Raw genomic sequence first — 27427 nt, forward strand, 5'->3', positions numbered from 1 at the left:
TTTTGGCCGACATTCTGCAAATGTTCTCATCGACGAAACATTTGATCTCAATACCGTTTTCTGTTCCCAAAACTACAAGCTGTTCCGAAAAGAGTGGACTACGTTTTGTAGACTTTGCCATTTGCAAAGGGTTTCAAAAATCGCGTTGTTTAGAAGGTGTGTTTAGTCGAATGGCGTTATTGCATACGCGCAATTCACAAAGTAGGCGTTAGCTAAACGGAAATGTGCAGATGATGCTCGTGCTTGGCTCTGCCCACCTCCTTGCTTGTTCTGCCCACTGTGACTAATTTGTTCCCATTGGAAACGACATGCTGTGGTCTATCTTGGTTTAGTTCTAAAAAAATATTTGGTTTAATTTTCGTGATGTTGTCAACACATCTATAGAGAATGATAGTGGCCTCTAGTGGCCAAACTGCCATATTAGCATGGGCAGCGCCATTGAAGGCTTTCAACATTTTCATGTCGTCAACTAGGTGGGACTTACAACTTCATTGGCTGATCCAGCCTTTAGTGACCCTGTTGGAGTCATGTCCAACCGGATCATCAGGAGGGATCAGCCAATCGTGAAGAAGAAAATTGACCACTTCAAAATAGAGAGAGCCTCATTGGCGCTGCCCATGCTGTCACAGACGCTATAATGGCACAGATAGAAGATGAGTCCTCTATCTCTATGGAGTACCCCAACAACAAAATGATGAGGGCGTATACCGGTCAATAAAAATATGAATGACAAGTAAAAGAGCTGATTGGCCAGCTCAGACGGTGAGCCATTTAGAAGTCTCAGACAAAAACAGGAAGGCATCCTCTGTGAGGAAATAGCAATAATTTTTTTAACGGTTTGAGGTGGGGCTTTGGAAGCATTTTTTTCTCTAATTTGTGTTTAGGCCAGAAATATAACTATAGGACGAGTCAACAACATTATTTGGGTACGCGTTAACAGATTATGAGCTATTTAAAGTGAGATTTTCACTGGACAGTTACTTTAAAACATAGTTTCCCACTGAAGTTGCCCACGATGGCTGTGATTTTTAAACTTACCACAAGGGGGAGCTGTCCAACGCAGCATCAGCACCAGATACTGCATGTGTTTGGGTGGGTGATGCTGAGCGCCTCTTTATAATTGAAACTTCTTTTACAACTATAAACCATTTACTATATTAGACCATTCACATTTGAATGTTTTAGTAAATACATCTAATCAAATGGTAATTACTAGCACCATTTTCCCATTCAAACGTTGACATGGTTTTAGCATAATTTGCTGAATCTTATCGAATGATTCCCATTGAATTGTCAGGAAGACAATGCAGATTTATAGGCCTATCCTTAAACAGCATTGGTTATGCTTAGGCTATCACACACACAACCTACATTTAGACCCTTATATTTGAATTTTAAATTAGATGAGACCTGAATCTGCATCACTCTGTGTCTTTCATTAGACCGTTTTTCCTAGCCACCGTGCTTTTACATCTGCATTGCTTGCTGTTTGGGGTTTTAGGCTGGGTTTCTGTATAGCATTTTGTGACACCTTCTGATGTAAAAGGCCTTTAGAAATACATTTGATTGATTACACAAGGGACCCGGGGAAAGGCTACCTGATGCGTTAGATTCCATATAGCCTAATTATTATAATGAAATATACATAATTTTGATTAGACCATGATGCAGATACATTCCCTTTACTTCTTTACTGCCTGTCTGTCAGCTCACGCGTATCCCCATGGTTGCCTAGAAACGCGAAGACAGTGGGCGCTCCTGACCTTGCCGTCGTGAACGAGCTGCGCGCGCACAAACCGAAAGGGCTAATATATTAATGTTAATCAGGAAGACAAAATAGAACATGTGAATTGAAAGCAAAATATTTGCATGCGATTTAAAAAATAATAATAATGAAATGTGGTCATCACGCAGTGCCATGAAAACGAAATGATATGGAGAAGAGCAAACCGGGGATGAAGAGTAGGAGCCTCCGTTAGAGCAGGTGAGTCGAAAATTCCCTTTCCATGAGATGAAGGTTTGGCAAGATTTTACTACACACCACGATCCCACATAGCAGGATCATGGGTATTCTTTTCATAATATGATGTATTTTAATTGTAGCACATTTAAACATAATTGTATAATATGTTGATGATATTTAGATGTTTTGCATGTGATAATTAGGGTCAACATTTGCAACGTTTTATTCATCAACCGCATCCTTGGTGTTTATTTGGGAATTTGGAGGAGCAGGGCTGTCTGTGGCTTGGTCTTTTGTGTGAACGTCTGGTTTTCAGTCTCTTTTTCACTCTGACATTTTAACGCATCGTTGCCTATTACTGGTGAATCAGTGCCACCAGCTCACCTTCAACGAGGTGTTCTGTGACATTATCATCCTTTTACCCTGTAACCGTGTATGTTTTAGTTTGACAATAAAACGAGTTGGACTAATTGAACGATTTGGAAGGACTACACTGATTAAATTGCAAGGGCACTGAATTTGGCTATAGCACCTTGCGTGCCTTACATAGAGATGAGAAATAAACTGCTTTATTTGCGCCGCACTCCGGTTATCTTTTAGCCATAACCATTCTGCCAATGGTCACAGGCTGCTACCTTGGAGTCGGTATAATGCAATTAGGATTCATTAACACAAATTTATAGGCGAAATGTCAAAGCATGCCATGTGTGTCCAATTAGACTCCCCGTGTAGAGTAATTCACTACAAGTTGTCATTGGGGATGTGGTTGTAATTGTGCTTATGACTGGCATAGCCAATAGAGCCACTGATATCATTACATTATTGTGGGCCTGTAGCCGCCATAACGGACCTCAACAATGTTGTTTTTTCAAATGCATCTTTAAATGCATGAATTATTTTTTTGCCCAGCTTTGGCCCATAAATGCAACATTTGTAGACTATATTCATGATGTTAACACACCTGTTTTGAGTGTGGTATAACTTATGGTTAATTATCTGTATTTGACATATTGAGTATATTTGAAAGCATTAGGCTAATGGCCTACACTCAAAGTGACCATTGTTGTTCTCTATGTATTTTCTTAATCAACAGCCTTTTCACTGAAAATTACACACAGCTCAGGAAAATAGGACAGGTTGCGGCATTTAGTTGCAGACTTAGACACAGGGCATGTCAGTATTTTGAAGTGCTGATTTTAATATAAGGATATTGAGAACTCTGGATCATTTATTTATTTTCAATGTAGGCTACACACACTGCATGGGCATCAGATAGCTCCCACAGCATTGCAAGTATAAGAGACCGTGGGTTGTAATCTATTCGTATTCATGTCTTGTCGGGAAGTCTCTTCCATCTCGCCTGCTAGTCTAAACGCAATCCTATGTGTTTAGGGAATATACCTCGGGAGCTTTGCCTGGCCTCCTGATTAACCTAAGCTGAGGTTTACTTTGTCAACCTTTTTCTGTTTCTGTATCCATACATCAGCCAATAAATTGCAATCATTGCACAAGTTGAAAATAAACAAATAAAAACAGTGTTTATCTAGCTACATTTACTACTTTTTTATGATATATTTTCACAACCCAGATTGTACACTTTTGAAGAGGTAGAGGACTCAGAGATATTTCTGTTTTTTCACAGAATCATTATCTGTTCATTCCAGAAAAGAGTAGGTTCACTTTCAGGTGCCTCTATCATGGTCTATCAATAAATGCTAAAGAAATTCATTTAGGGAAACAAACTTATGCTTGCATGTTCTTGGAGTCATCCATACCGACAAGCAAGTACCCAGCCTGATGACCCAGGAGGCTGGTTACACTGTTTCTATTGCCTGTAGCTCTGCAACACTGTTGTTTCACTGTTTTCATTAGGATTTAGTCTAGTGTTTAGCTGTTTTCATTAGGATTTAGTCTAGTGTTTAGCTGTTTTCATTAGGATTTAGTCTAGTGTTTAGCTGTTTTCATTAGGATTTAGTCTAGTGTTTAGCTGTTTTACTGGAGGGTTGTTGTTGCCATGCTGCTGTGGATCTATACTATGCACATGCAGGCATCATGGGTAAGAACATGATTATATGGCACTGTACTTCCTTCCATCACAGCTTTTCACCCTTCCACTCAAAGGTTACGTCCGTGTTGTTTTTCTGATATTTCTGTCCCGTTCATTACTGTCTTTAAATGAGAGAAAGTGAATGTGCAGTATATTACTAAATCCCTTACTTCCAGATGCATTGCAGTATACAACATTCTGCCTTCATCGATGCAGATGCTTTTTCAGATAGTTCAAATCTTCTCCCCATGGTAATGTCAGCCCACACTAGAACCATGAAAGGGTGTTTATAACAAACATGACGCTGGAAATTATATCGCCTGTTTGTAGAGTAATATTTGTCCCAGGTGAAATCGTTAAAAAAAAGAAGACAATTGAGGCCAATGAGCATATCCTCTGCGATATATATTTACATATACAGTATTTACATTCACATTCTGCTGGATTACAGACAATACTAGCACTCACTCACCAAAGTAGTGTGTTCAAATGGTCCCTTGAGTTCTCCCAAGTGATTAGTTTGCTTTGAAATGATTGTGTGGGTTGTCTACAGGGAGCCTATCTTCTGTGAAAGCATACGGATGATGAGCAACTCCCGCTCTATATATTTAGAAGCCCCAGTTTTCAAGTAATCTGGCAACATAGTCCCGTCAGTATACTCAGGGGCATTGCAGTTAGCAACCCACCGATGTTTGCTCACCTAACTATTTGTCTCTCTTGTTTGCAGCTCTGTTTCAGAACAGCAATGAGAATTGGAGCTGGAGATGAGTGAATACCTGGGCTTTGTTAATTTGTTTTTAGTAACCATTGGCGCCCAGGGCAGGTTGAGCGATGCCTGGTTAAGTGGAATATAGTAGGTCATAGGGGTTGAGAGGACACTCGAGTGTACATTGGCGTGGTGCAAGGGCACTCACTTGCCCAGACCATGTGTTTGGCAGAGTTTACGCACCATGTGTTGCCTGCACACCTATCAAATCGGCGAGTAACCGCAACCATCACCACCCGCCGTGGTCTTTTAATGTGGATGTTATGTTCCTACTGGCCATTTACAGTGGTGACCAGCCAGAACTTCAACCCGACTGTGAACACCCAGTTTGGGAAGCTGAGGGGCCTCCGGGTTGCGGTGCCAGGTGAGGTCCTTAAGCCCGTTGACCAGTACCTTGGGGTGCCGTACGCTGCCCCTCCCATCGGGGAGAAGCGCTTCATGCCCCCAGAGCAGCCCTCTTCCTGGTCAGGGATCAAGAATGCTACCCACTTCATGCCCGTGTGCCCTCAGAACATCCGCAACACAGTGCCTGAGATCATGATGCCCATATGGTTCACCTATAACCTGGACACAGTGGCCAACCTCATTCAGGATCAGAACGAGGACTGTTTGTATTTAAACATCTATATTCCAACAGAGGATGGTGAGTGGAACGGGTAAAATGGACCAAAGGGACAATCCATGTTGTTTACTGTATTGGCCTTGCTGTCACCTTGCAATCATCATGTTTACTGTATTAGCCTTGCTGTCACCTTGCAATCATCATGTTTACTGTATTGGCCTTGCTGTCACCTTGCAATCATCATGTTTACTGTATTAGCCTTGCTGTCACCTTGCAATCATCATGTTTACTGTATTGGCCTTGCTGTCACCTTGCAATCATCATGTTTTGCGTATGCAGCAGTTGTCCTTGTGCATCTCATTTGTGCCACCCCAAGTTGTTTTCTCATCCAAAGTCATGTCACCAACTCTTCTTCATCCTGTTACACTGTTGACTCCGTTCATTGTGTTCTCTACGGGAAAATCACACACTGATATAAAACCTATTATTGCATCAGACAACTAATAATTTAAAGTCAGAATATAGCCTACAGCATGGCATAACCTAACTACTGGGAATGGCTCAATAGTTATGATAAATCAGACTCAGACATTTGTTAGGCCGGTGAAATGTTTATTATTGTGCACTAGAGGCCTGTTGTTTACAGTGAAACGCCTTGACCGTGTAAGAATCTGAGGTGCAATACATTTATATATTTCTATGCTATGGATCTGTAGATCAATATTTACTTGACAAATTCGGAGGTGTTTAGTCTCAAGTAAACACTATTGTGATTGATAAACACATTTCCTTTCCTTCATTTATTTTGTAGAGTATTAGGGCTCATACAATATACAGACAGAGTGCATGTGAAAATGGACTGTGTGCAGCATTGTTAAATCATTATGATTATTATTTAATTCGATGTATATCTTTAACCCCCTATCCCACTACCTCCCTTGTATAGTTCCTGAGGTGATGAAAAGTGAACCGGGTTGGGAATTGGGTGCCTGAATGCTTTTTCAATTTTTCAGAGCCTTCTGTTATTTCGTAGTCTTTCATTCATTTTTCAGTCAAAAGAGTATCCAAGGAATGTGCCAGAAAACCCAACAAGAAAGTATGTAGAGAAGAAGGTATGTAAGCTAACAAAGAAGTAAAAAGGAGCAAAGTGACTTCAGAGTTGGCTCAAAACCAAGATCACATCGTCATCGTATTTGAAAATCAAACACAGTAGAGACCGATAAATGTCGGTCAGAGATGTGTGCGTCCATCCATGCCTGAGAGTGTGTGTCTCTCTGCTGTGCGAAATGAAAAGCAATCCAGAGTAAGATCATTCCACACAATAACATCCACCCATGACATGTTTATTCGAAAAACACATTGATTTCTATACATTTTTTATTTGTTATTATTGGAAAGCCATTAATGAAAGAAATTAACATTCTGATGTCAAAAGTTACTGTTTGTACAATATGTAAATCTAATTTGTTCTGATTGAGTCATGGCAATGAAAAGGAGAGTACATCATATCTTACCTCAAATTCTGCACAGCCTATGTTTACTACAAACAAACATTATTTTGTTTTCACAGTAACGCCATTTTTGACAGATTTTCCGAGACACAGATTGGGAAATCACTATCTTCCTTCCTTGATGGTCAATCATGCTATTTTTGAATTCTCTTGTACTTTTTTGTTTTTTTTCCTCCTTGATGTGATTCCTAGGGGCCCACAGCAAGAGTCAAGGAGTGGATTTCTCTCATGGTGACAGTGAAGGTATTTTTGGTGCTCAAAGTTTAATGCATGACGTTTTTTCTTTTTAGACACTTTTTGACTTTTGATATTTTCATAGACTTTCGTCTTCGATCTTACCTTTGACAACTCAGAAGTGGTTAAACCTTAGTTTATCAGTGGGCATGCCAAGTCAATTATAAGTCACTTGATTCTCTCAGCGTCTTAGCTATTTCACTCTCAATTGTTTTGATTTGGACATCCATATCATATCTGCAGTATTTTTTTGGGTCATGGATTTTTTGGGACACTGAATACTTATTTTGTCCCCCTTGAAGACAAATGCTGGTCAATTTGCCATTGATCCCAAATTTACTCAATTTGAACAATGACTCACATGGGTTATTTCTTGTATCTTTGTGGCTATACCAATCAACAAAGATATTATTTTGTAGCACTATAAATAGAATGGGAAGTGAAGATTTTCCTGTGTCTTCTAGGGATCACAGACTGGGCTATCTATAACCAACTACATCTTATCTCAAAGTCTCCTCCACTACCTCTCTGTGGGTCTCATGAGAGGACCGTATGAGTGACTCATGAGGATGAAGCTATTACTATTCACTACATGTCGTACTGTTCAAGAGATTGAGTGTGATGTAGGAAATGGGTGTCCTTATGTTATTTTATGGCATCTCCCGCCTTTCTCACATTGACACTGAACTTACAGTTCAGGTCATATGCCTTATTCTTTTTGTCACCAAATTGTTTTTTACTTTGTCATTTTTTCATTGGGGCGGGGAGGGCAGTTATATTGTGGGGAGGGTTTATATGCCTTATTCTGACGAAAAAACTATATTTAGTAGTTGTTGTTTTAGATGCAGAGAAAAGCACAGAAACGACCACCTTGCCTGAAGACGCATGCTCTGTTGAACATAGTGAACACATAGTATTAACTAGATACACTTTAGAGATACTAGATGTGGAAACGGTATATTGCTAACAACAGAATATTAGAATATGGCTCAGGCTCTAGTATAAACACAGTTTTGTGGGGGAAAAACATTGAGATTGACATAATATAGATCCCTGTTAGGCCTGTATGAGTAGTGTCCTTGCTTTGCATTCTTGTCTCCATTGGTGCGTCACAACCAAGACCGTAATCACCGAAGCACATCTGCTAAAATCAATACCATTACCTTGAGCTTACCTTCAGCTTTAGTGGTGTAAATGTTGCTGAGTCTACCGTCTGGTAGGGGTTACAGTATTCTGATGTTGCATTACCTTGCCTGTAACTCTTTACAGTACAAATAGTAAATGGCTGATTCTCTCTGCAGACATTCGGAACACTGAGGCTAGGCCTGTGATGGTCTACATCCATGGAGGATCCTACATGGAGGGGACAGGAAATATGATCGATGGGAGTGTGCTGGCCAGCTATGGGAATGTCATCGTCATCACTCTCAACTACAGGGTCGGAGTACTAGGTGATGGGATTCTCTTACTATCTCTGAATGGTGTCTGTGGAATTTCTTTTCAGTCTAGAAGATACATTTTCTTCTTCTCATAACGTTGATCTCCACACAGAGATCCAATTCATATGTACACTTATGCCAGTTATTCAAACTTCTATTCATTTGTTACATTTCTATCATTTGCTATGGAAGTCATTTTCTCCTGGTGCGTAATGTATAATCCCAGGTTATGAAGGCAAAGTCTTTTTCAGTATGTTATTGTCTTGAGGAGGGAGTAAGATTAGAACTCCTCAGTCAGAGGACAACGGTTAGGACTATTAATCGCCTACTTGGTGTATACAAGCTACAATATTCCAAAACACTGTTAATCTTTTTTGAACTAACCTGCAGAGAAATTGACCGCTTTTGTCAAGCCTGGAAGACTGATTTAAATAGGAAGGGATGCAGGAATCACAGCCAAGGTCTGGAGTCTTTCTTGTAGGAGCGACATCACAGCTGTAACACTTCATGTATCTCTGTGCGAGGGGCGGAAAGGGCCTGCCCCTCTCTCTGTGATTGATACTGCATAGTGGAGAATGCATAGTGGAGAATGCATATTGGAGAAAAAGACTGGTTGCAACTCAAGGAACCATGCAGTGAGAGTATCCTTATGAAAAAGTGGAGGAGGAGGAGGAGAATGATGTACTGAGCTAGGTATTTAACCTGCTCTGGTATGGTAAATCACAGATAAAAGTGTGACAAGAAAGAAGTTAAATAACACTAATATCATCTGCTGTACATTTCAGGGTTCCTCAGTACAGGTGACCAGGCAGCTAAAGGAAATTATGGACTCCTGGACCAGATCCAAGCCCTGCGTTGGATCAGCAAGAACATTGGCTATTTTGGAGGAGACCCTGGTCGCATCACTGTCTTTGGATCTGGGATCGGAGCATCCTGCGTCAGCCTGCTCACACTGTCCCATCACTCTGAGGGTAAGACTAAAACTCAACCTGGATAGACAGGGCAGGGGGGGTGGGATGGGATGGGTATAGTCACCAGTGAATCTCATGCCCAATGCCTTTATATTTATGATAAACCACACAGACCCAGTGATTCCTCAGCCTGCAGTTTTCACAGACACATACTAGGTACTACATTATCTGGTACTTCATCTCAATGTATAGCTTTATGTGGAGCATTAACATTAATGTGTTGTGCTCTGTAGTATTGCTTCAGGGAAGTGACTTTATTCACTGTGTTGAAACAGATCTACTGTTATCTGCTTTTATTTGAAATGTGATGTTTTTAATGCAAAAATGCAAAATATTTATATTTCTGTATTATGCCATTATTTAGTTTTACATTTACATTATAAAGTGTGTTCGGAAAGTATTCAGATCTCTTCCCTTTTTCCACATTTTGTTACGTTACAGCCTTATTCAAAAATGTACTAAATTATATTTTTCCCTCATCAATCTACACACAATACCCCATAATGACAAAGTGAAAACAGGTTTTTAGATATGTTTGCAAAGTTATAAAAAATGTAAAATATAAATATCTTATTTACATAAGTATTCTGACCCTTTGCTATGAGACTCAAAACTGAGCTCAGGTGCATCCTGTTTCCATTGATCATCCTTGAGATGTTTCTACAACTTGATTGGAGTCCAGCTGTGGTAAATTCAATTGATTGGACATGATTTGGAAAGGCATACATCTGTCTATATAAGGTTCCACAGCTGACAGTGCATGTCAGAGTAAAAACCAAGCCATGAGGTTGACGGAATCGTCCGTAGAGCTCCGAGACAGGATTGTGTCGGGGCACAGATCTGGAGAAGGGTACCAAAAAATGTCTGCAGCCTTGAAGGTCCCCAAGAACACAGTGGCCTTTGGAATCACCTTTGGAACCAAGACTCTTCCTAGAGCTGACCACCTGGCCAAACTGAGCAATCGGGGAGAAGGGCCTTGGTCAGGGAGGTGACCAAGAACTCGATGATCACTCTGACAGAACTTCAGAGTTCCTCTGTGGTGATGGGATAACCTTCCAGAAGGACAACCATCTCTGCAGTACTCCACCAATAAGGCCTTTATGGTAGAGTGGCCAGACGGAAGCCACTCCTCAGTAAAAGGCACATAATAGCCCGTTTGGAGTTTGCCAAACGGCACCTAAACAACTCTGAGACCATGAGAAATAAGATTCTCTGGTCTGATGAAACCAAGATTGAACTCTCAGTGGCAGGGACTGAGCTAAAGAGGATCTGCAAAAAAGAATGGGAGAAACTCATCAAATACAGGTGTGCCAAGCTTGTAGTGTCATATCCAAGAAGACTCGATGCTGTAATCGCTGCCAAAGGTCCTTAAACAAAGTACTGAGTAAAGGGTCTGAATACTTATGTAAATGTGATATTTATTATGATTATATTTTATAAATGTGCAAACATTTCTAAGCCTGTTTTTGCTTTGTCATTGTGGGTTATTGTGTGTAAATTGATGAGAAAAAAACCAATTTAATACATTTTAGAATAAGGCATTAACGTAGCAAAATGTGGAAAAAGTCTAGGGGTCTGAGTACTTTCTGAATGCGCAGTATACAACCTTTATCCTCAACTAAAAAATGAATAGTTTCACCAAAATGGCGCCGGAGAAGAAGGCTGACGTTTTACGTGGCCCCAACCGATTGTGTTTTTTTGTTCGTATATTTGCGTTGTTTGTAACTTATTTTTGAACTTATTTTGTACATAATGGTGCCGCTACCATCTCTTATGACTGAAAATAAGTAATGGACATCAGGATTGCGATTACTCACCACGGACTGGCAGAATACTTTTTTTCCTTTAACGAGTCTGACGAGCCCTACGCAAAGTATTTACTGCTTTCTTGGGAACAGGCCCAGATCCCCTTGATTTGCGTGAAGAAGGGGTGGAGAAAAATGGGCCAGAGGGCGTGCTGCCTTCTGAGAATTCGTAGGCGATTGAATAAACCCCCACTTCCTTCCATTCTGCTAGCAAACGTGAAATCTTTGAAGAATAAAATCGATGATCTACGCAGAGATTAAACTACCAACGGGACATTCAACACTGTAATATCTTATGCTTCACGGAGTCGTGGCTGAACGACGACATTATCAACATACAGCTGGCTGGTTATACGCTGTACCGGCAGGATAGAACATCGGTGTCTGGTAAGGCAAGGCTCGGCGGACTATGAATTTTTGTAAATAACAGCTGGTGCATGATATCTAAGGAAGTCTCGAACTATTGCTCGCCTGAAGTAGAGTATCTCATGATAAGCTGTAGACCACACTATCTACCTAGAGAGTTTTCATCTGTATTTTTCGTAGCTGTTTACATACCACCACAGACTGAGGTTGGCACTAAGACGGCATTGAATGAACTGTATTCCACCATAAGCAAACAAGAAAACGGTGTTCCTAGTAGCCGGGGACTTTAATGCAGGGAAACTTAAATCCGTTTTACCAAATTTTTGTCAGCAACCAGAGGGAAAAAAACTCTTTACTCCACACACAGAGACGCATACAAAGTTCTCCCTCGCCCTCCATTTGGCAAATCTGACCATAATTCTATCCTCCTGATTCCTGCTTACAAGCAAACATTAAAGCAGGTGCACCAGTGACTAGATCAATAAAAAAGTGATCAGATGAAGCAGATGCTAAACTACAGGACTGTTTTGCTAGCACAGACTGGAATATGTTCCGGGATTCCTCCAATGGCATTGAGGAGTACACCACATCAGTCATTGGCTTCATCAATAAGTGCATTGATGACGTCGTCCCCACAGTGACCGTACGTACATACCCCAACCAGAAGCCAGTCAACATCCGCATTGAGCTAAAGGCTAGAGCTGACGCTTTCAAGGAGCGGGACTCTAATCCAGAAGCTTATAAGAAATCCCGCTATGCCCTCCGACGAACCATCAAACAGGCAAAGCATCAATACAGGACAAAGATCGAATTGTACTACACCGGCCCTGACACTCGTCGGATGTGGCTTGCAAACCATTACAGACTACAAAGGGAAACACAGCCGAGAGCTGCCCAGTGACACGAGCTAAACTACTTCTATGCACGCTTCGAGGCAAATAACACTGAAACATGCAGAAGAGCACCAGCTGTTATGGAAGACTGTATGATCGCGCTCTCCGCAGGTCAACATTCATAAGGCCGCAGGGCCAGACAGATTACCAGGATGTGTACTGTGAGCATGCGCTGACCAACTGGCAAGTGTCTACACTGACATTTATAACCTCTCCCTGACCGAGTCTGTAATACCAACATGTTTTAAACAGATCACCATAGTGCCTGTGCCCAAGAGCACTAAGGTAATGTGCCTAAATGACTACCGACCCGGATCATTCACAGAGTGCTTTGAAAGGCTGGTCATGGCTCACATAAACACCATTATCCCAGAAACCCGAGACCCACTCCAATTTGCCTACCGCCCCAACAGATCCACAAATGATGCAATCTCTATTGCACTCCACACTGCCCTTTCCCACCTGGACAAAAGGAACACTTATGTGAGAATGTAATTCATTGACTACAGCTCAGCGTTCAACACCATAGTGCCCTCCAAGCTTATCAATAAGCTAAGGACACTGGGACTAAATACCTCCTTATGCAACTGGATCCTGGACTTCCTGATGGGCCGGCCCAGGTGGTAAGGGTAGATAACAACACATCTGCCATGCTGATCCCCACCACAGGGGCCCCTCGGGGGTGCTCAGTCTCCTCCTGTACTCCCTGTTCACTCATGACTGCACGGCCAGGCACGACTCCAACACCATCATTAAGTTTGCCGATGACACAACAGTGGTAGGCCTGATCACCGACAACGATGAGACAGCCTATAGAGAGGAGGTCAGAGACCTGGCCGTGTGGTGACAGGACAAAAACTTCTGCCTCAACGTGATCAAGACAAAGGAGATGATTGTGGACTACAGGAAAAGAGGACCGAGCACGCCCCCATTCTCATCAATGGGGCTGCAGTGGAGCAGGTTGAAAGCTTCAAGTTCCTTGGTGTCCATGTCACCAACAAACTAACATGGTCCAAGCACACCAAGAGAGTTGTGAAGAGGGCACGACAAAATCTATTCTCCCTCAGGAGACTGAAAAGATCTGGCATGGGTCCTCAGATCCTCAAAAGGTTCTACAGCTGCACAATCGAGAGCATCCTGACTGGTTGCATCACTGCCTGGTATGGCAACTGCTCGGGGTCCAATCACAAGGCACTACAGAGGGTAGTGCGACCTGCCCAGTACATCATTGGGGTCAAGCTTCCTGCCATCCAGTACCTCTATACCAGGAGGTGTCAGAGGAAGGCCCTAAAAATTGTCAAAGACTCCGGCCACCCAAGTCATAGACTGTTCTCTCTGCTACCGCATGGCAATCGGTACCGGAGCGCAAAGTCTAGGTCCAAGAGACTTAACAGCTTCTACCCCCAAGCCATAAGACCCCTGAACATCTAATCAAATGGCTACCCAGACTATTTGCACTCCCCCCCCCTCTTTTACACCGCTGCTACTCTCTGTTGTTATCATCTATGCATAGTCACTTTAATAACTCTACCTACATGTACATATTACCTCAACTAACCGGTGCCGCCTGTTACGTAACTAGGAGTGGTGGGTGCGGAGTCAGGCGCAGAGAGCAGAGGTTTAAGGAAAACCGTATTTATTCCGGTGAGAAAAGGTCATGCCAAAACAACAGGTGAATAAATGAGAGGACACAAACAGTCCGGAAAAATACAAACAATACCATCCACAAAATAGAGCAGAGAAACAAGCCGACACAAAGGCAGGTGGGCATAACAGGCTTAAATAGCCCTAAACCAAACCCCAAACCAGAAACAGGTGAAACCAATAAGACATAACCAACAGAAAAGGAAATGGGAATTGGTGGCAGCTAGTAGACCGGTGACGACGACCTCTGAGGAAGGGGAGCCACCTTCGGTGGAAGTCGTGACACCGGTATCCCCATGTATATAGTCTCCCTATTGTTATTTTACTACTGCTCTTTAATTACTTGTTACTTTTCATTCTTATTCTTATCCTTATTTTTTAAAACTGCATTGTTGGTTAGGGGTTCGTAAGTAAGCATTTCACTGTAAGGTCTACACCTGTTGTTTTCAGCCCATGTGACTAATAAAATTTGATTTGATTTTATCTTCAAACAAGTTCAGTTCACGTAACTGGGTTGACTTTAAAATGAGGGACAGACTGAATCACTAATCACATTAAATAAATACAAATCTTCAGAAAGGTCTTTGTCAAAGCAAAAACATAGCTAGAGCTTTACAGTGATAGTGAAATCTTCAATACATTTGGGGTTAAGCGGGTTAAAATCTTCATGTCAAAATGCCGAATTTTCCATGTGGTCTATAATAAAGGGCACTTCATTTAATTTAGCAGGCTTTTGAAATTCACTATTGGTAAACAATTTCTACTTAAAATATCAAAGGGATGCAAAATGTACTCTATTTGTGAACCAAACCCCAAATTCCAAATGGATCCAATCGAGTCCTTCAGAGGAAGTTAATTGTTTGGATATGTGGCTAGGGTGGTAGGGTAGTGGTACAGTTAAGTGATGGCTATTGTTCTCCTCTCCTAAATATAATCAGACTAAAAGCTTTGCCTCTTAAAGAGTGAACCCCTTTAACAGATCCACCTATAAATTCAAGGTAGTGTATGGATGGAGTCTAACTATCTAGCTATCTATCATTTTAACTTTATATATTTACATTGTATTCATCAAGACATGTGTACACAGCACATACTGTGCAGCATCTATTAATCAATATAATAATCTTTAAACCTCACTCTGTTTTACACTCACTAATTTATCCCCAGCGTTTCAGAAAGATTTGCTCGTATTTCTTTCTTACCCTCACGAGAGTAAATGGAAGGAGGGTTGTGAATGAATTGAGGAATGTCACTCAATCTGAAACAAAGATAGTGGCATCTGTGCCTTTACATCTCCCACAACCGCACACACACACACACACACACACACACACACACACACACACACACACACACACACACACACACACACACACACACACACACACACACACACACACACACACACACACACACACACACACACACACACACACACACACACACACACACCACCTCTTCTCCTCTAATCAATCAGCCCTTTATTACATCAGGCCACAGCTCTAACGGCACCAGAGCTTAGGCCCCTCTCACTGAGATTGTGTGAGCCAGCGTGATACTGTGGTGTACAGACAGACTACCCAAGTCTTTATATCATATATTTTTCAAGCATTAATCAAGAACCACGATCACTGTTGGCGATATAATAAAAAAAGATTATATCGCCATGTTTTCCAGATGTTTTTCCACTGCCTGGCTGTGTAAAATGAGCTTGTTTCACTACAGGCCAAATTTGGTTTGATGGGATCATAACAAAGTAAAAAACAGGAAGGTCAGTTAAGTGAATAATTAAGGGGAAGCATACAGTATAATCAAAGTGGATAATTTAAGGGCAGTGGGATTTGTCCTTTGTTTTCCAGACATGTATGCTTTGGTCAGTGGATGTGATGTATGTCCTGGTAGCTTGAAGCTACCCTTCAGCTCAATGCTCAGGGTCTTGCACTAACTGTAATCTATGGCCCTCTGAATATACTGTCTTTATCTGACAGTATGCATTATGTGGGTTGAATGCTGTAACAACACAGAATAAAAACATTGAAAGTCCCATTTGGGCTCCCGAGTGGGGCAGCGGTCTAAGGCACTGCATCTCGTTCTAGGGGCTGTATCACAACAGGCCGTGATTGGGAGTCCCATAGGGCAGCGCACAATTGTCCCAGCGTTGTCTGGGTTAGTATTTGGCCGGGGTAGGCCGCCATTGTAAATAAGAATTTGTTCTTAACTGACTTGCCTAGTTAAATAAAGGTTAAATAAAAAATATAAATCAATGAATAAACGGTAGTGAATGCCCATTTCCATCATTTATTCACATTACCTTACTTTCATACATTTTTTATTTTATGACTTTATTATTATAATAAAATGCTAAAATATGTTACCTACTTTTTCTCCCAAATTTCATGATATCCAATTGCGATCTTGTCCCATCGCTGCAACTCCCAAACGGGCTTGGGAGAGGCGAAGGTTGAGTCATGCGTCCTCCAAAACATGACCAGAGTATCTGCGCTTCTTAACACCCGCCCGCTTAACCCGAAAGCCAGCCGCACAAATGTGCCGGAGGAAACATCATCCAACTGACAACCGAAGTCAACCTGCAGGCGTCTGGCCTTCCACAAGGAGTTGCTAGAGTGTGATGAGCCAAGTAAAGCCCCCCCGGCCAAGCCCTCCCCTAACTTGGGCGATGCTGGGCCAATTGTGCACCGCCCTATGGTACTCCCGGTCGGTTGTGACACAGCCTGGGATCGAACCCGGGTCTGTAGTGACACCTTAGACCGCTGCTCCACTTTGGAAGGCCCCATGACTTTTTTTTATTTCATTCAAAGTAATCATCTTATATAGGGCTGCTGCTGCCTATGCTGTCTGACAAAATCACTATTTTACTAGTTCTTCAATAAATAAGGCATACTTTTATGACCCTGAAAACCAACTGTCAATCACTTAGATCATGTATTTAAGTGAACCCAGCCTAAAACCCCAAACAGCAAGCAATGCAGGTGTAGAAGCACGGTGGCTTGTAAAAACTCCCTAGAAAGGCCAAAACCTAGGAAGAAACCTAGAGAGGATCCAGTCTATGAGGGGTGGCCAGTACTCTTCTGGCTGTGCCGGGTGGAGATTATAACAGAACATGGCCAAGATGTTCAAATGTTCATAAATGACCAGCATGGTCAAATAATAATAATCACAGTAGTTGTCGAGGGTGCAGCAAGTCAGCACATCAGGAGTAAATGTCAGTTGACTTTTCATAGCCAATCATTATGAGTATCTCTACCACTCCTGCTGTCTCCACCACTCCAGAGAGTTGAAAACAGCAGGTCTGGGACAGGTAACACGTCCAGTGAACAGGTCAGGATTCCATAGCCGCAGGCAGAACAGTTGAAACTGGAGCAGCAGCACGGCCAGGTGGACTAGGGACAGCAAGGAGTCATCATGCCAGGTAGTCCTGAGGCATGGTCCTAGGGCTCAGGTCCTCCGAGAGAAAGAGAGAAAGAGAGAATTAGAGAGAGCATACTTAAATTCGCACAGGAAACCGGATAAGACAGGAGAAGTACTCCAGATATAACAAACTGACCCTAGCCCCCCGACACATAAACTACTGCAGCATAAATACTGGAGGCTGAGACAGGAGGGGTCAGGAGACACTGTGGGCCCCATCCGATGATACCCCCGGACAGGGCCAAACAGGAAGGATATAACCCCAACCACTTTGCCAAAGCACAGCCCCCACACCACTAGAGGGATATCTTCAACCACCAACTTACCATCCTAAGACAAGGCTGAGTATAGCCCACAAAGATCTCCGCCACGGCACAACCCAAGGTTGTGACTCAACCCACTCAAGTGACACACCCCTCCTAGGGATGGCATGAAAGAGCACCAGTAAGCCAGTGACTCAGCCCCTGTAATAGGGTTAGAGGCAGAGAATCCCAGTGGAGAGAGGGGAACCGGCCAGGCAGAGACAGCAAGGGCGGTTCGTTGCTCCAGAGCCATTCCGTTCACCTTCACACTCCTGGGCCAGACTACACTCAATCATATGACCCACTGAAGAGATGAGTCTTCAGTAAAGACTTAAAAGGTTGAGACCAAGTCTGCGTCTCTCACATTCTCGCAGACCATTCCATAAAAATGGGGCTCTGTAGGAGAAAGCCCTGCCTCCAGCTGTTTGCTTAGAAATTCTAGGGACAATTAGGAGGCCTGCGTCTTGTGACCGTAGCGTACGTGTAGGTATGTATGGCAGGACCAAATCAGAAAGATAGGTAGGAGCAAGCCCATGTAATGCTTTGTAGGTTAGCAGTAAAACCTTGAAATCAGCCCTTGCCTTAACAGGAAGCCAGTGTAGAGAGGCTAGCACTGGAGTAATTGTTAGGAATTTTATGAATAAATGACTAATCAATATCCCCATTTTAAATAGAACTGTAACTAAGTAAACTTATACTCTGTTTTATTATATCTGATTAACAATATGAGTTCATAAGTGAGGGATTGTGGAGCCTGAAACAGGGGGCAATTACATTTAAATAAATACCATTCCAGCCAGGTTGGAGGAGATTAGGAGTGTTTTTTTTAAGTAAGCAGAAAAGGTCTTTAACCTATGGTTGAACCGACGAAACTTAGCTCTGGGGTGTTTTAGATAAGGTAGTGAGTGCATTCCCAGGTTTCCGTTAACTAGAACTGTCAGCTAAGTGGTGATCGATAATAGTGAGGGGTCAAGAGTTAATTCAGCTATGTTGTGTGTCCTGTGTGTGCGTTAGTGAGTCGGAATGAACTTTTAAACTAGCTTTGTCTCAGTCGGGAGGAGGAGATTCATTCTAGAAGCAATGAAATGACGTCATGTTTTGTATGTTGTAGTCATTGTAGTTAATTACCACGTTTTCTGCGCTAAACTGTGTAGAATATTGGCCTGTTGGAAACTTCAACTCCCTACTATGTTGCACAGTTCAGACTTGATCTGATTTATCTATACATAAACTGCATATCGAGCTCACAGAAAAAAAAACAGAACGAAATGGAACAGATTATATTTGAAAGTATTTTGAATGTCTCTCATAAAAACCTAATATTTGAGGTATTTGAAAATATGCAAGTTAAAATAAAAAAAATAAAAAAATATATGTATATATATATTTGATGGCAGCCAAATATTTGATAAAGAACAAAAAAACTTTGCAGTTAGTTCAGTTAATCTAAATATATGATCATAAGTACATGGTTTGGAGAGCTCTTAGATGTTAATCTCAATATAGCCTATATTCATGAATGAAATACATGAGGGACATGGAATCACCTCATCATTAGAGTAGGCCACTTTTGCTGCTTCATTATGAGACAAGGTAATACTAACACTTGACATAGTTGTTATACATGTGTAGTAACTTTGTGATTATTACAATAGAAACATTGGTGTTACATAGGACTTTGGAAATGGCTTTATAATTTCATATTAATGGAGTTATTACATAAATGGAATAAGAAACAGTCACTATTCCTCTTGTGTACAGTAGTTAAAAGGGTTAGGGTTAGCTAATAAAATGTTACTCCAAAAGTAATGACAGTTGTATTACACAGACACAAGAACAGTTTAATGTTAAGTGTTACTGAGAATGCTAATAGTAACAAAATATGGCTATTAAGTGTTGAAAGGAAATCAACTACAGCTGAGGTAGGTGGAAAATCTAAATAATGATCCCTTTACAGATGGTATAGTGTGTGTTTGAAATAAGAACACTTACCCTCAGATGGACAGAGGTTCCAAGTAGTTTTTTGCAAGTATCCAAATTGATGTTTGTAGTGTTTGCAAATGGCTTTTAATTACTCTGCAGTATTTTCAGGTGTCATAAAATGAATTAGAGCTTTTAACCTTTTCAGTGGCATGTTGAAAGAGCCATACAATAGTTGAGTGTCACAACTTATTTATACTTATCTGTACAAAATGTCATTGGTTAATTGGTTTGACTTGATTATGTACACCTGGGGCAATTGACATTCAGGAGAATGGACATTTACAAAATGTTCAGATATAAATGTATTGTACAGATCAAATATGACTGCCAGATAGATTGGAATAGTATAGGAGATGGTGTGTGCTCTATTCATTCTATCTTCAACATGCAGTTCCGATACAGTCCTGCCATTAGTTGAAGGCATCCAATCCAATAGTTTCAGAAAAGTAGTCCCTTTCTGTATTCAAATATTTTTTTAAGTACTTGTTTTCTCAGATCTGTATTCAAATTGTTTTAATAAGTAGTTACTTTCTGAGATCTGTATTTGAATAGCTTTAAAAAGTAGTTATTTCCACAAACTATATTTGTGGGAAGAGTTACTTTCCACAAACATAGTTTAAACTACAGGTATCCCCGGTCTGAATTATACCCATTTTGCCATGACTTGTTAATATGATTTCTGAGTGATTGCCTAACAATATCCCCCTGGAAGTCAGGGCCACTGGGCACGTTCCCTGCATGCACGGTCGGTAATTCGATCATGATTCATACAAGTTTACGTAGTTGGCTAGACTAATTTACCAATCTGAAAGATGTTTTGACATGGGCTAATTGATAAATAGAGAGAAACTTCTGATGCACAATCAAATTTCGAAATTACTGTACACGTCCGTCAAATAAAATGGTGGCCCTGCCACATAGCCAAGTAGTCTTTGGTTAGAGAGTTCCCTGAGGACGCAGCTATTGAGGCAAGATGCGATGACTGACTTTGTGTGTGCTACTGTGGTGTGTGTAGTTCCCTGCATGAGGGCTGCCTGTTATCGCATACACACCTGCTCACACACCCCCTGATGTGGTATTGATTTTGGAGCATGGTTTCTGTCAATGTTTATTATTTGGTTTGCCTGGCTGTCCACGGACCTCCATTACACTTGGTTCTGATGGACATGCTGTGAGTGTCAGCAGAGCGAGAGAGAGAGAGAGAGAGGGAAAGAGCTGTGAGTGTCAGCAGAGAGAGAGAGAGAGAGAGTGAGAGAGAGAGCTGTGAGTGTCAGCAGAGAGAGAGAGAGAGATATTCCACATCAAAATCACTGGACCAATTCTTGCACAGAGTTAGGTTGAATTACTAGTGTTTCTTAAAATGTAATCTTAAAGGTTCATTTAACAGTGATGTTCTCAACAAGGCTACTGTGTGTATTCACGAAAATGTCTTTTTTTTTGTTGTGTAAATTGACATTTTCTATCGTGACTCATTCCCAAAATCAGTACTCTTCAAGATGAGTGCCACAAATATGATGCCTTTGTGTTGAGTGAGAGTTTAATTAATTCAAATCACTTTTTAATGTGGCCAATGTTGTGAGACCTTGCATATGCACCACTTACTAAGCTTTATTTTTAATTGTGAAATATACACTCTCAATTAGAATTCATATCATTTTTAGAGTTCCATCCTTTCCCTCGATATTATTTAGTGATTTATCTTTCGTTAAAGGTAAATGAAACTGAGACTGCAGATACACAGATTGAAAAAGTTTTTCTATCACCATCTCAGATGAAATTGTGCGGTGAGCACAAATTATCATCAAAAGTCTGGTCAAAACTGACCTCTCATCATCAGAACCTAGATAGAGATCCTATGAAGCTACCAATATGTTATACTTCAGGGTAGGCCTAAAAGTTTACTGTCTCAGATGGTTGCTGACCAAACAACCCTCCTCTGATCTATGTTTGTGCCTGACTGTGCTGTGATCTCCTCAGGCCTGTTCCACAGAGCCATCATCCAGAGTGGCTCAGCCCTGTCCAGCTGGGCCGTCAACTATCAGCCTGTCAAGTACACCCGCATGCTGGCCGAAAGGGTGGGCTGCAACGTGCTGGACACCCTGGACATGGTGTCCTGCCTGCAGAAGAAGAGTGCCAGAGAGCTGGTGGAGCAGGACATCCAGCCAGCCCGCTACCACGTAGCCTTTGGCCCCGTCATCGATGGTGACGTCATCCCTGATGATCCCGAGATCCTGATGGAGCAGGGCGAGTTCCTCAACTATGACATCATGCTGGGCGTCAACCAGGGGGAAGGGCTGCGCTTTGTGGAGACTGTTGTGGACCTGGAGGACGGCGTATCTGGCAGCGACTTTGATTTTGCTGTGTCGGACTTTGTGGACAGCCTGTATGGCTACCCGGAGGGGAAGGACACTCTGAGGGAGACCATCAAGTTCATGTACACGGACTGGGCCGACAGGGACAACCCGGAGACCAGGAGGAAGACATTAGTTGCCCTGTTCACTGACCACCAGTGGGTGGAGCCTTCAGTGGTGACGGCTGACCTGCACGCCCGCTACGGCTCGCCCACATACTTCTACGCCTTCTACCACCACTGCCAGAGCCTGATGAAGCCTGTGTGGTCGGACTCGGCCCACGGGGACGAGGTGCCCTATGTGTTTGGCATCCCCATGGTGGGAGCCACTGACCTGTTCCCGTGCAACTTCTCCAGGAATGACATCATGCTCAGCGCTGTGGTCATGACCTACTGGACTAACTTCGCTAAGAGTGGGTGAGTACAGTACACTGAGATCTGGTCAGCCTTGATTGTATAGTAAAATAAAGGGGTCATTCTTTCACTTCTTTCAGAATATTTCCCATTTGTGTCCATGTATTTTCCCCAAAAGTTTTCCTAATCATATTTAGATGCGCATTGAAGCCTGTGCAGAAGAACCAATATTTATAGACATACAGTATAGATGCACTTCACATGTACAGGGCCTTCAGAAAGTATTCACACCCTTTGACTTATTCCACATTTTGTTGTTACAGCCTGAATTCAAAAATGATTACTTTTAGATTTTTTTGTCAGTGGACTACACACAGCTTGTGATGTCAAAGTGGAATTAGGATTATTTTTAGTTTTTACAAATGAAAAGTTGAAATATCGAGTCAATAAGTATTCAATCCCTTTGTTATGTCAAGCCTAAATAAGTACAGGAGTAAACATTTGCTTGACAAGTTGCATGGGCTCACTCTTTGTGCAATAATAGTGTTTAATATGTTTTTTGAATGACTACCTCATCTCTGTACTCCACACATACAGTACAATTATCTGTAAGGTCCCTCAGTCAAGCAGTGAATTTCAAACACAAATTCAACCACAAAGACCAGGGCGGTTTTCCAATGCCTCACAAAGAAGGGCACCTATTGGTAGATAAAATCAAAAGAAGACATTGTATATCCCTTTGAGCATGGTGAAGTTATTCATTACACTTTGGATGGTGTATCAATACACCCGGTCACTACAAAGACTCACAGGCATCCTTCCTAACTCAGTTGCCGGAGAGGAAGGAAACCGCTCGGGGATTTCACCATGAGGCCAATGGTGACTTTAAAACAGTTTCAGAATTTAATGGCTGTGATAGGAGAAAACTGAGGATGGATAAGCAACATCGTAGTTACTCAACAATACCCACCTAATTGACAGAGTGAAAAAAAGGAAGCCAGTACGTAATACAAAATATTCCAACAAGGCACTTAAGTAATACTACAAAATGTTACGCTTGAGGCAAATCCAATACAACACATTACTTATTTTCAAGCGTAGTGGTGGCTGCATCATGTTATGGGTATGCTTGTGATCGTTAAGGACTGGGGAGTTTTTCAGGATAAAAAAGAAATGGAATGGAGCTAAGCACAGGCAAAATCCTAGAGGAAAACCTGGTTCAGTCTGCTTTCCAACAGACACTGGGAGATAAATTCACTTTTCAGCAGGACAATAACCTAAAACACAAGGCCTAATCTACATTGGAGTTGCTTACCAAGAAGACAGTGAATGTTCCTGAGTGGTCGAGTTACAGTTTTAACTTAAATCTACATGAAAATCTATGGCAAGACCTGAAAATGGTTGTCTAGCAATGATCAACAACCTATTTGACAGAGCTTGAATAATTGTTTTAAGAATAATGGACAAATGTTGCACAATCCAGGTGTGGAACGCTCTTAGAGACTTACCCAGAAAGACATTTCTGTGACATTACATCAACCAGTCTCACAGCTCATAACTTGCCTGTTGACATCCCCCATAATGAAACAAATTCAAGTTTAATGTCTTCTATGTGGGTAGTCAATCTCTGATCCCTGTCTTCACTGTTTGTTTGCAGGGATCCCAACAAGCCAGTTCCTCAGGACACCAAGTTCATCCACACCAAGGCCAACCGCTTTGAGGAAGTGGCCTGGTCCAAGTACAACCCCCATGACCAGCTGTACCTTCACATCGGCCTGAAGCCTCGCATCCGTGACCACTACCGCGCCACCAAGGTAGCTTTCTGGAAGCACCTGGTGCCCCACCTGTATAACCTTCATGACATGTTCCAATACACCTCCACCACCACCAAGGTCCCTCCCCAGGACACCACCAACTCCAACGGTAAGAGGACTGGCACCACCAAGCGTCCGCCTGTCTCCACGGCCCACAGCAGTAACGGGGATGAGGAGGAAACGGGTCCTCTGATTGTGGCTAACCCGAGAGATTACTCCACTGAGCTGAGTGTCACCATCGCTGTGGGCGCTTCACTGCTGTTCCTCAATGTGCTGGCCTTTGCCGCGCTCTATTACCGTAAGGACAAGCGCAGCCGGCAGGATGGCCACGGCAGCCCCCATCAAGCCAGTCCCCAGCGACAGAGCAACGGCAACGAATTGAGCCACACCACCACCACCATCGACGAGAGCCTGTCCCATCAGATGACCCAGAGCAGCCAGATGAACCAGTGTGACACCCTGCATGACCTCCATGATCTCCACGACCTCCATGACCTTCATGACCTTCACGATCCCCTGCACCTCTCCACCAACATGGACTACACCATGACCCTGCGCCGCTCACCAGACGACATCCCCCTGATGACACCCAACAATATCACCATGATCCCCAACTCCTTGATGGGCCTTCCCAATATGCACCCCTACAGTACCTTCCCAGCCGGGTACAACTCCACAGGCCTGCCCCACTCCCACTCCACCACCCGGGTATAGACCCAGCCTGGGACAGATGACATACAGACCACAGGGGACAGAGATTGTAGAGGTGAGTTGAGGTGTGTGCTGTGCTGTACAGTAGTTTAGGAATGAATACAAAACAGTAGTTGGTATGGGATGCGTGGGTAAGATAAGTTTGAATTTATGTTCATACTGCAAGAGCCATACAAAGCTTTTTCTGCTCAAAGGGTGCAGAATCGCCGCCAATATAATACTACTGCCTCCTCTTCCTCACAGAAGGAGGTCTATAAGCAGTGTCATTTTCTTATAATCATTTTCAAAAGCCTTTGTGAGCTGGTTAAAACGTGGGGGAAAAAAAGCTTTTTATTTCCCATTCTTGTCTTTTGAGGGTAACATTTATTTGTTTCTTTCTTGTACAACCTCAGTATAGTGTTTGTACAGTTGGATTTGTACGGGAAGCTTTTTTCTTACTATGATATCTGTTTTGATTTTCAACAATTCTTTGTGGAACAATTAACATCTGGACTCATCTGTGACTGAAGGACATTTGTAAAAAGCAGAAAATCTGTGTTATGAAGCTATTTTATACATATTCCTCATGTTACTCACAACTTAAAAGGGTATTTTTTACTTCCTGACTAAAGAATGGCTTGTTACTGTAACATTCTCTGCTTAGAGAAATACTGTTACGGTGACTGTGATGAATTGAACCTTCACTACAACATTGATTACAATTTGTAGTAAAAGTATCACATTTATCCAAACAATATTTCTATTTGAATATGCACAACGTGTGTGCGTTCGTGTGTGTGTGTGTGTGACTGTGTGTGTGTGCGTGTGTTTGTGTCTGTTTGCGTGCGCGTATGTTTGTGAGCGTGCGCGTGTCTGTGCACACGCAAAGTGCAATGTACAAGTGTAAATTTTAAGACATTTGTTTGACATTTGTTTGAAGTATTGGCTTTCATCATATTAGTGTTGTACTCCGATCTATGGTCGTCTGTTTAAGTACCTTTGTTATTTTTCAGTTGACTGTGTCTTCTTTTGCTAAACACGTTCTGCGAATGCGACTTCTGCTTTGTTATAAACAGAGAATAGCTTAAGATGGCACCTACTCTAACCAACTGATATGATTCCATAGGCTTGGCTTGTTTGTACAGAATAAATTTAGACCAGCAGTTTTTTTATTGTTATTTGTTTATATGAATATAAAGGTATTCAGTAAGATAATTAAGTATATCACAATTGTATGTATAAACTACCTGAATCAATCAGATTTGAAAGAGTTTTACTTAAAATATTGCAGATTGAGCAAGCTAAGATTCACCCACAGGCTTCATCCCATTTACACAAAGCCAGATTTTGCAGCATAACACGTTTTGAAGCATTACTATGAAAGTGTCTTTTGAATTCAATGTGAACACTTCACAGTATTATCCTGGGAGAATGCACATCGCTCTGAGAATTATTGTCATCTTGCTTTCTTTGATACGATCATAGAACACAATTGACTAATACTACTGTTCAATATCAATGGGCTGATTAAAGATTTTTTGGAACTGAGTTGTCTTCTTGTCAAAATCCATCAACTTTAAAAAATGTATCAGCTTTACTATGAGTCAGCTGGCCAATCTAATTCAATTGTATCACATATCAAGATTATTTTTCAACGGAAAACAAACAGCACAATTTCAGCTTGGATTTTGAGGCATCAGGGCAATGCCCCATATATGACTGGGACCAGTTGAGATTACATAGACACAGCTTTGGCATATTATCATAATCTATGGTACATTTGTAACTGTATGTTGATATTTTGGTCAAGGGCTAAGACTGGGGAAAGTCAAAGAGGATAAGAGGTTACAGGCACACTCCAAAAAGACAGTGTGGTGTTTTCTCCAGCTGCACACTGGGACCATTGTAAGGAGTGGGCTTTGACATCAACTGGGTCAGGGATGAGGGAAGGGAGGGAGGGCAGCAGCTGGATCCAGCCCTCAATGTCCCCTTGTTAGTCTACTTAATCAATGTCAGTCCAGTGGCATTTCCATGGTCTGCCTTTTGTTTTATACTTTTGTCTGCACATTCTTCATATCTCTCTGTGTTTCCTGAAGATGCTTCTCTGAAGAGCCGAACACACCCACCAGCCAGAGCTTGCTCTCATTGACCATGTGGTATCCTTTACATACCTCAGATAGGCAGCACACATACTATGCAGACCTTGAATAGCCTGGCTACTAAGAGAGAATAAACTGTCCATGCAGCAGCCCACACATGATCACACATGATGATCACACCTACAGTAAAAAGGCCTACAGATCT

The 27427-nt window shown here is 42.0% G+C and overlaps 1 protein-coding gene across 2 annotated transcripts; it reads left to right on the forward strand.

The window, feature by feature from the left end:
• The first annotated feature begins 1752 nt into the window (after positions 1-1752).
• LOC109892658 (neuroligin-3) lies at positions 1753-26671 on the forward strand. Of its 2 annotated transcripts, XM_020485354.2 has the most exons (7): positions 1753-1984; positions 4738-5419; positions 7042-7092; positions 8385-8534; positions 9308-9493; positions 21893-22682; positions 24277-26671. In XM_020485354.2, the coding sequence occupies exons 2-7, from the start codon at positions 4936-4938 to the stop codon at positions 25145-25147; spliced, it is 2532 nt and encodes an 843-aa protein (XP_020340943.1). In that variant the 5' UTR covers positions 1753-1984; positions 4738-4935; the 3' UTR covers positions 25148-26671. The 2 variants fall into 2 exon arrangements, with proteins under 2 accessions (XP_020340943.1, XP_020340944.1); XM_020485355.2 differs by lacking the exon at positions 7042-7092 and having other exon boundaries at positions 1754-1984.
• Positions 26672-27427: the final 756 nt, after the last annotated feature.

Source organism: Oncorhynchus kisutch, linkage group LG6 (assembly GCF_002021735.2).
Source record: "Oncorhynchus kisutch isolate 150728-3 linkage group LG6, Okis_V2, whole genome shotgun sequence".
Taxonomy (NCBI): Eukaryota; Metazoa; Chordata; class Actinopteri; order Salmoniformes; family Salmonidae; genus Oncorhynchus; species Oncorhynchus kisutch.

Coding starts and splice junctions, on each gene's coding strand:
- LOC109892658 (XM_020485354.2), top strand. CDS start 4,936: ATGTGTTTGGCAGAGTTTACGCACCATGTGTTGCCTGCACACCTATCA. Junction 8,535..9,307: donor CTACAGGGTCGGAGTACTAG/GTGATGGGATTC, acceptor TGTACATTTCAG/GGTTCCTCAGTACAGGTGAC. Junction 22,683..24,276: donor ACTAACTTCGCTAAGAGTGG/GTGAGTACAGTA, acceptor GTTTGTTTGCAG/GGATCCCAACAAGCCAGTTC.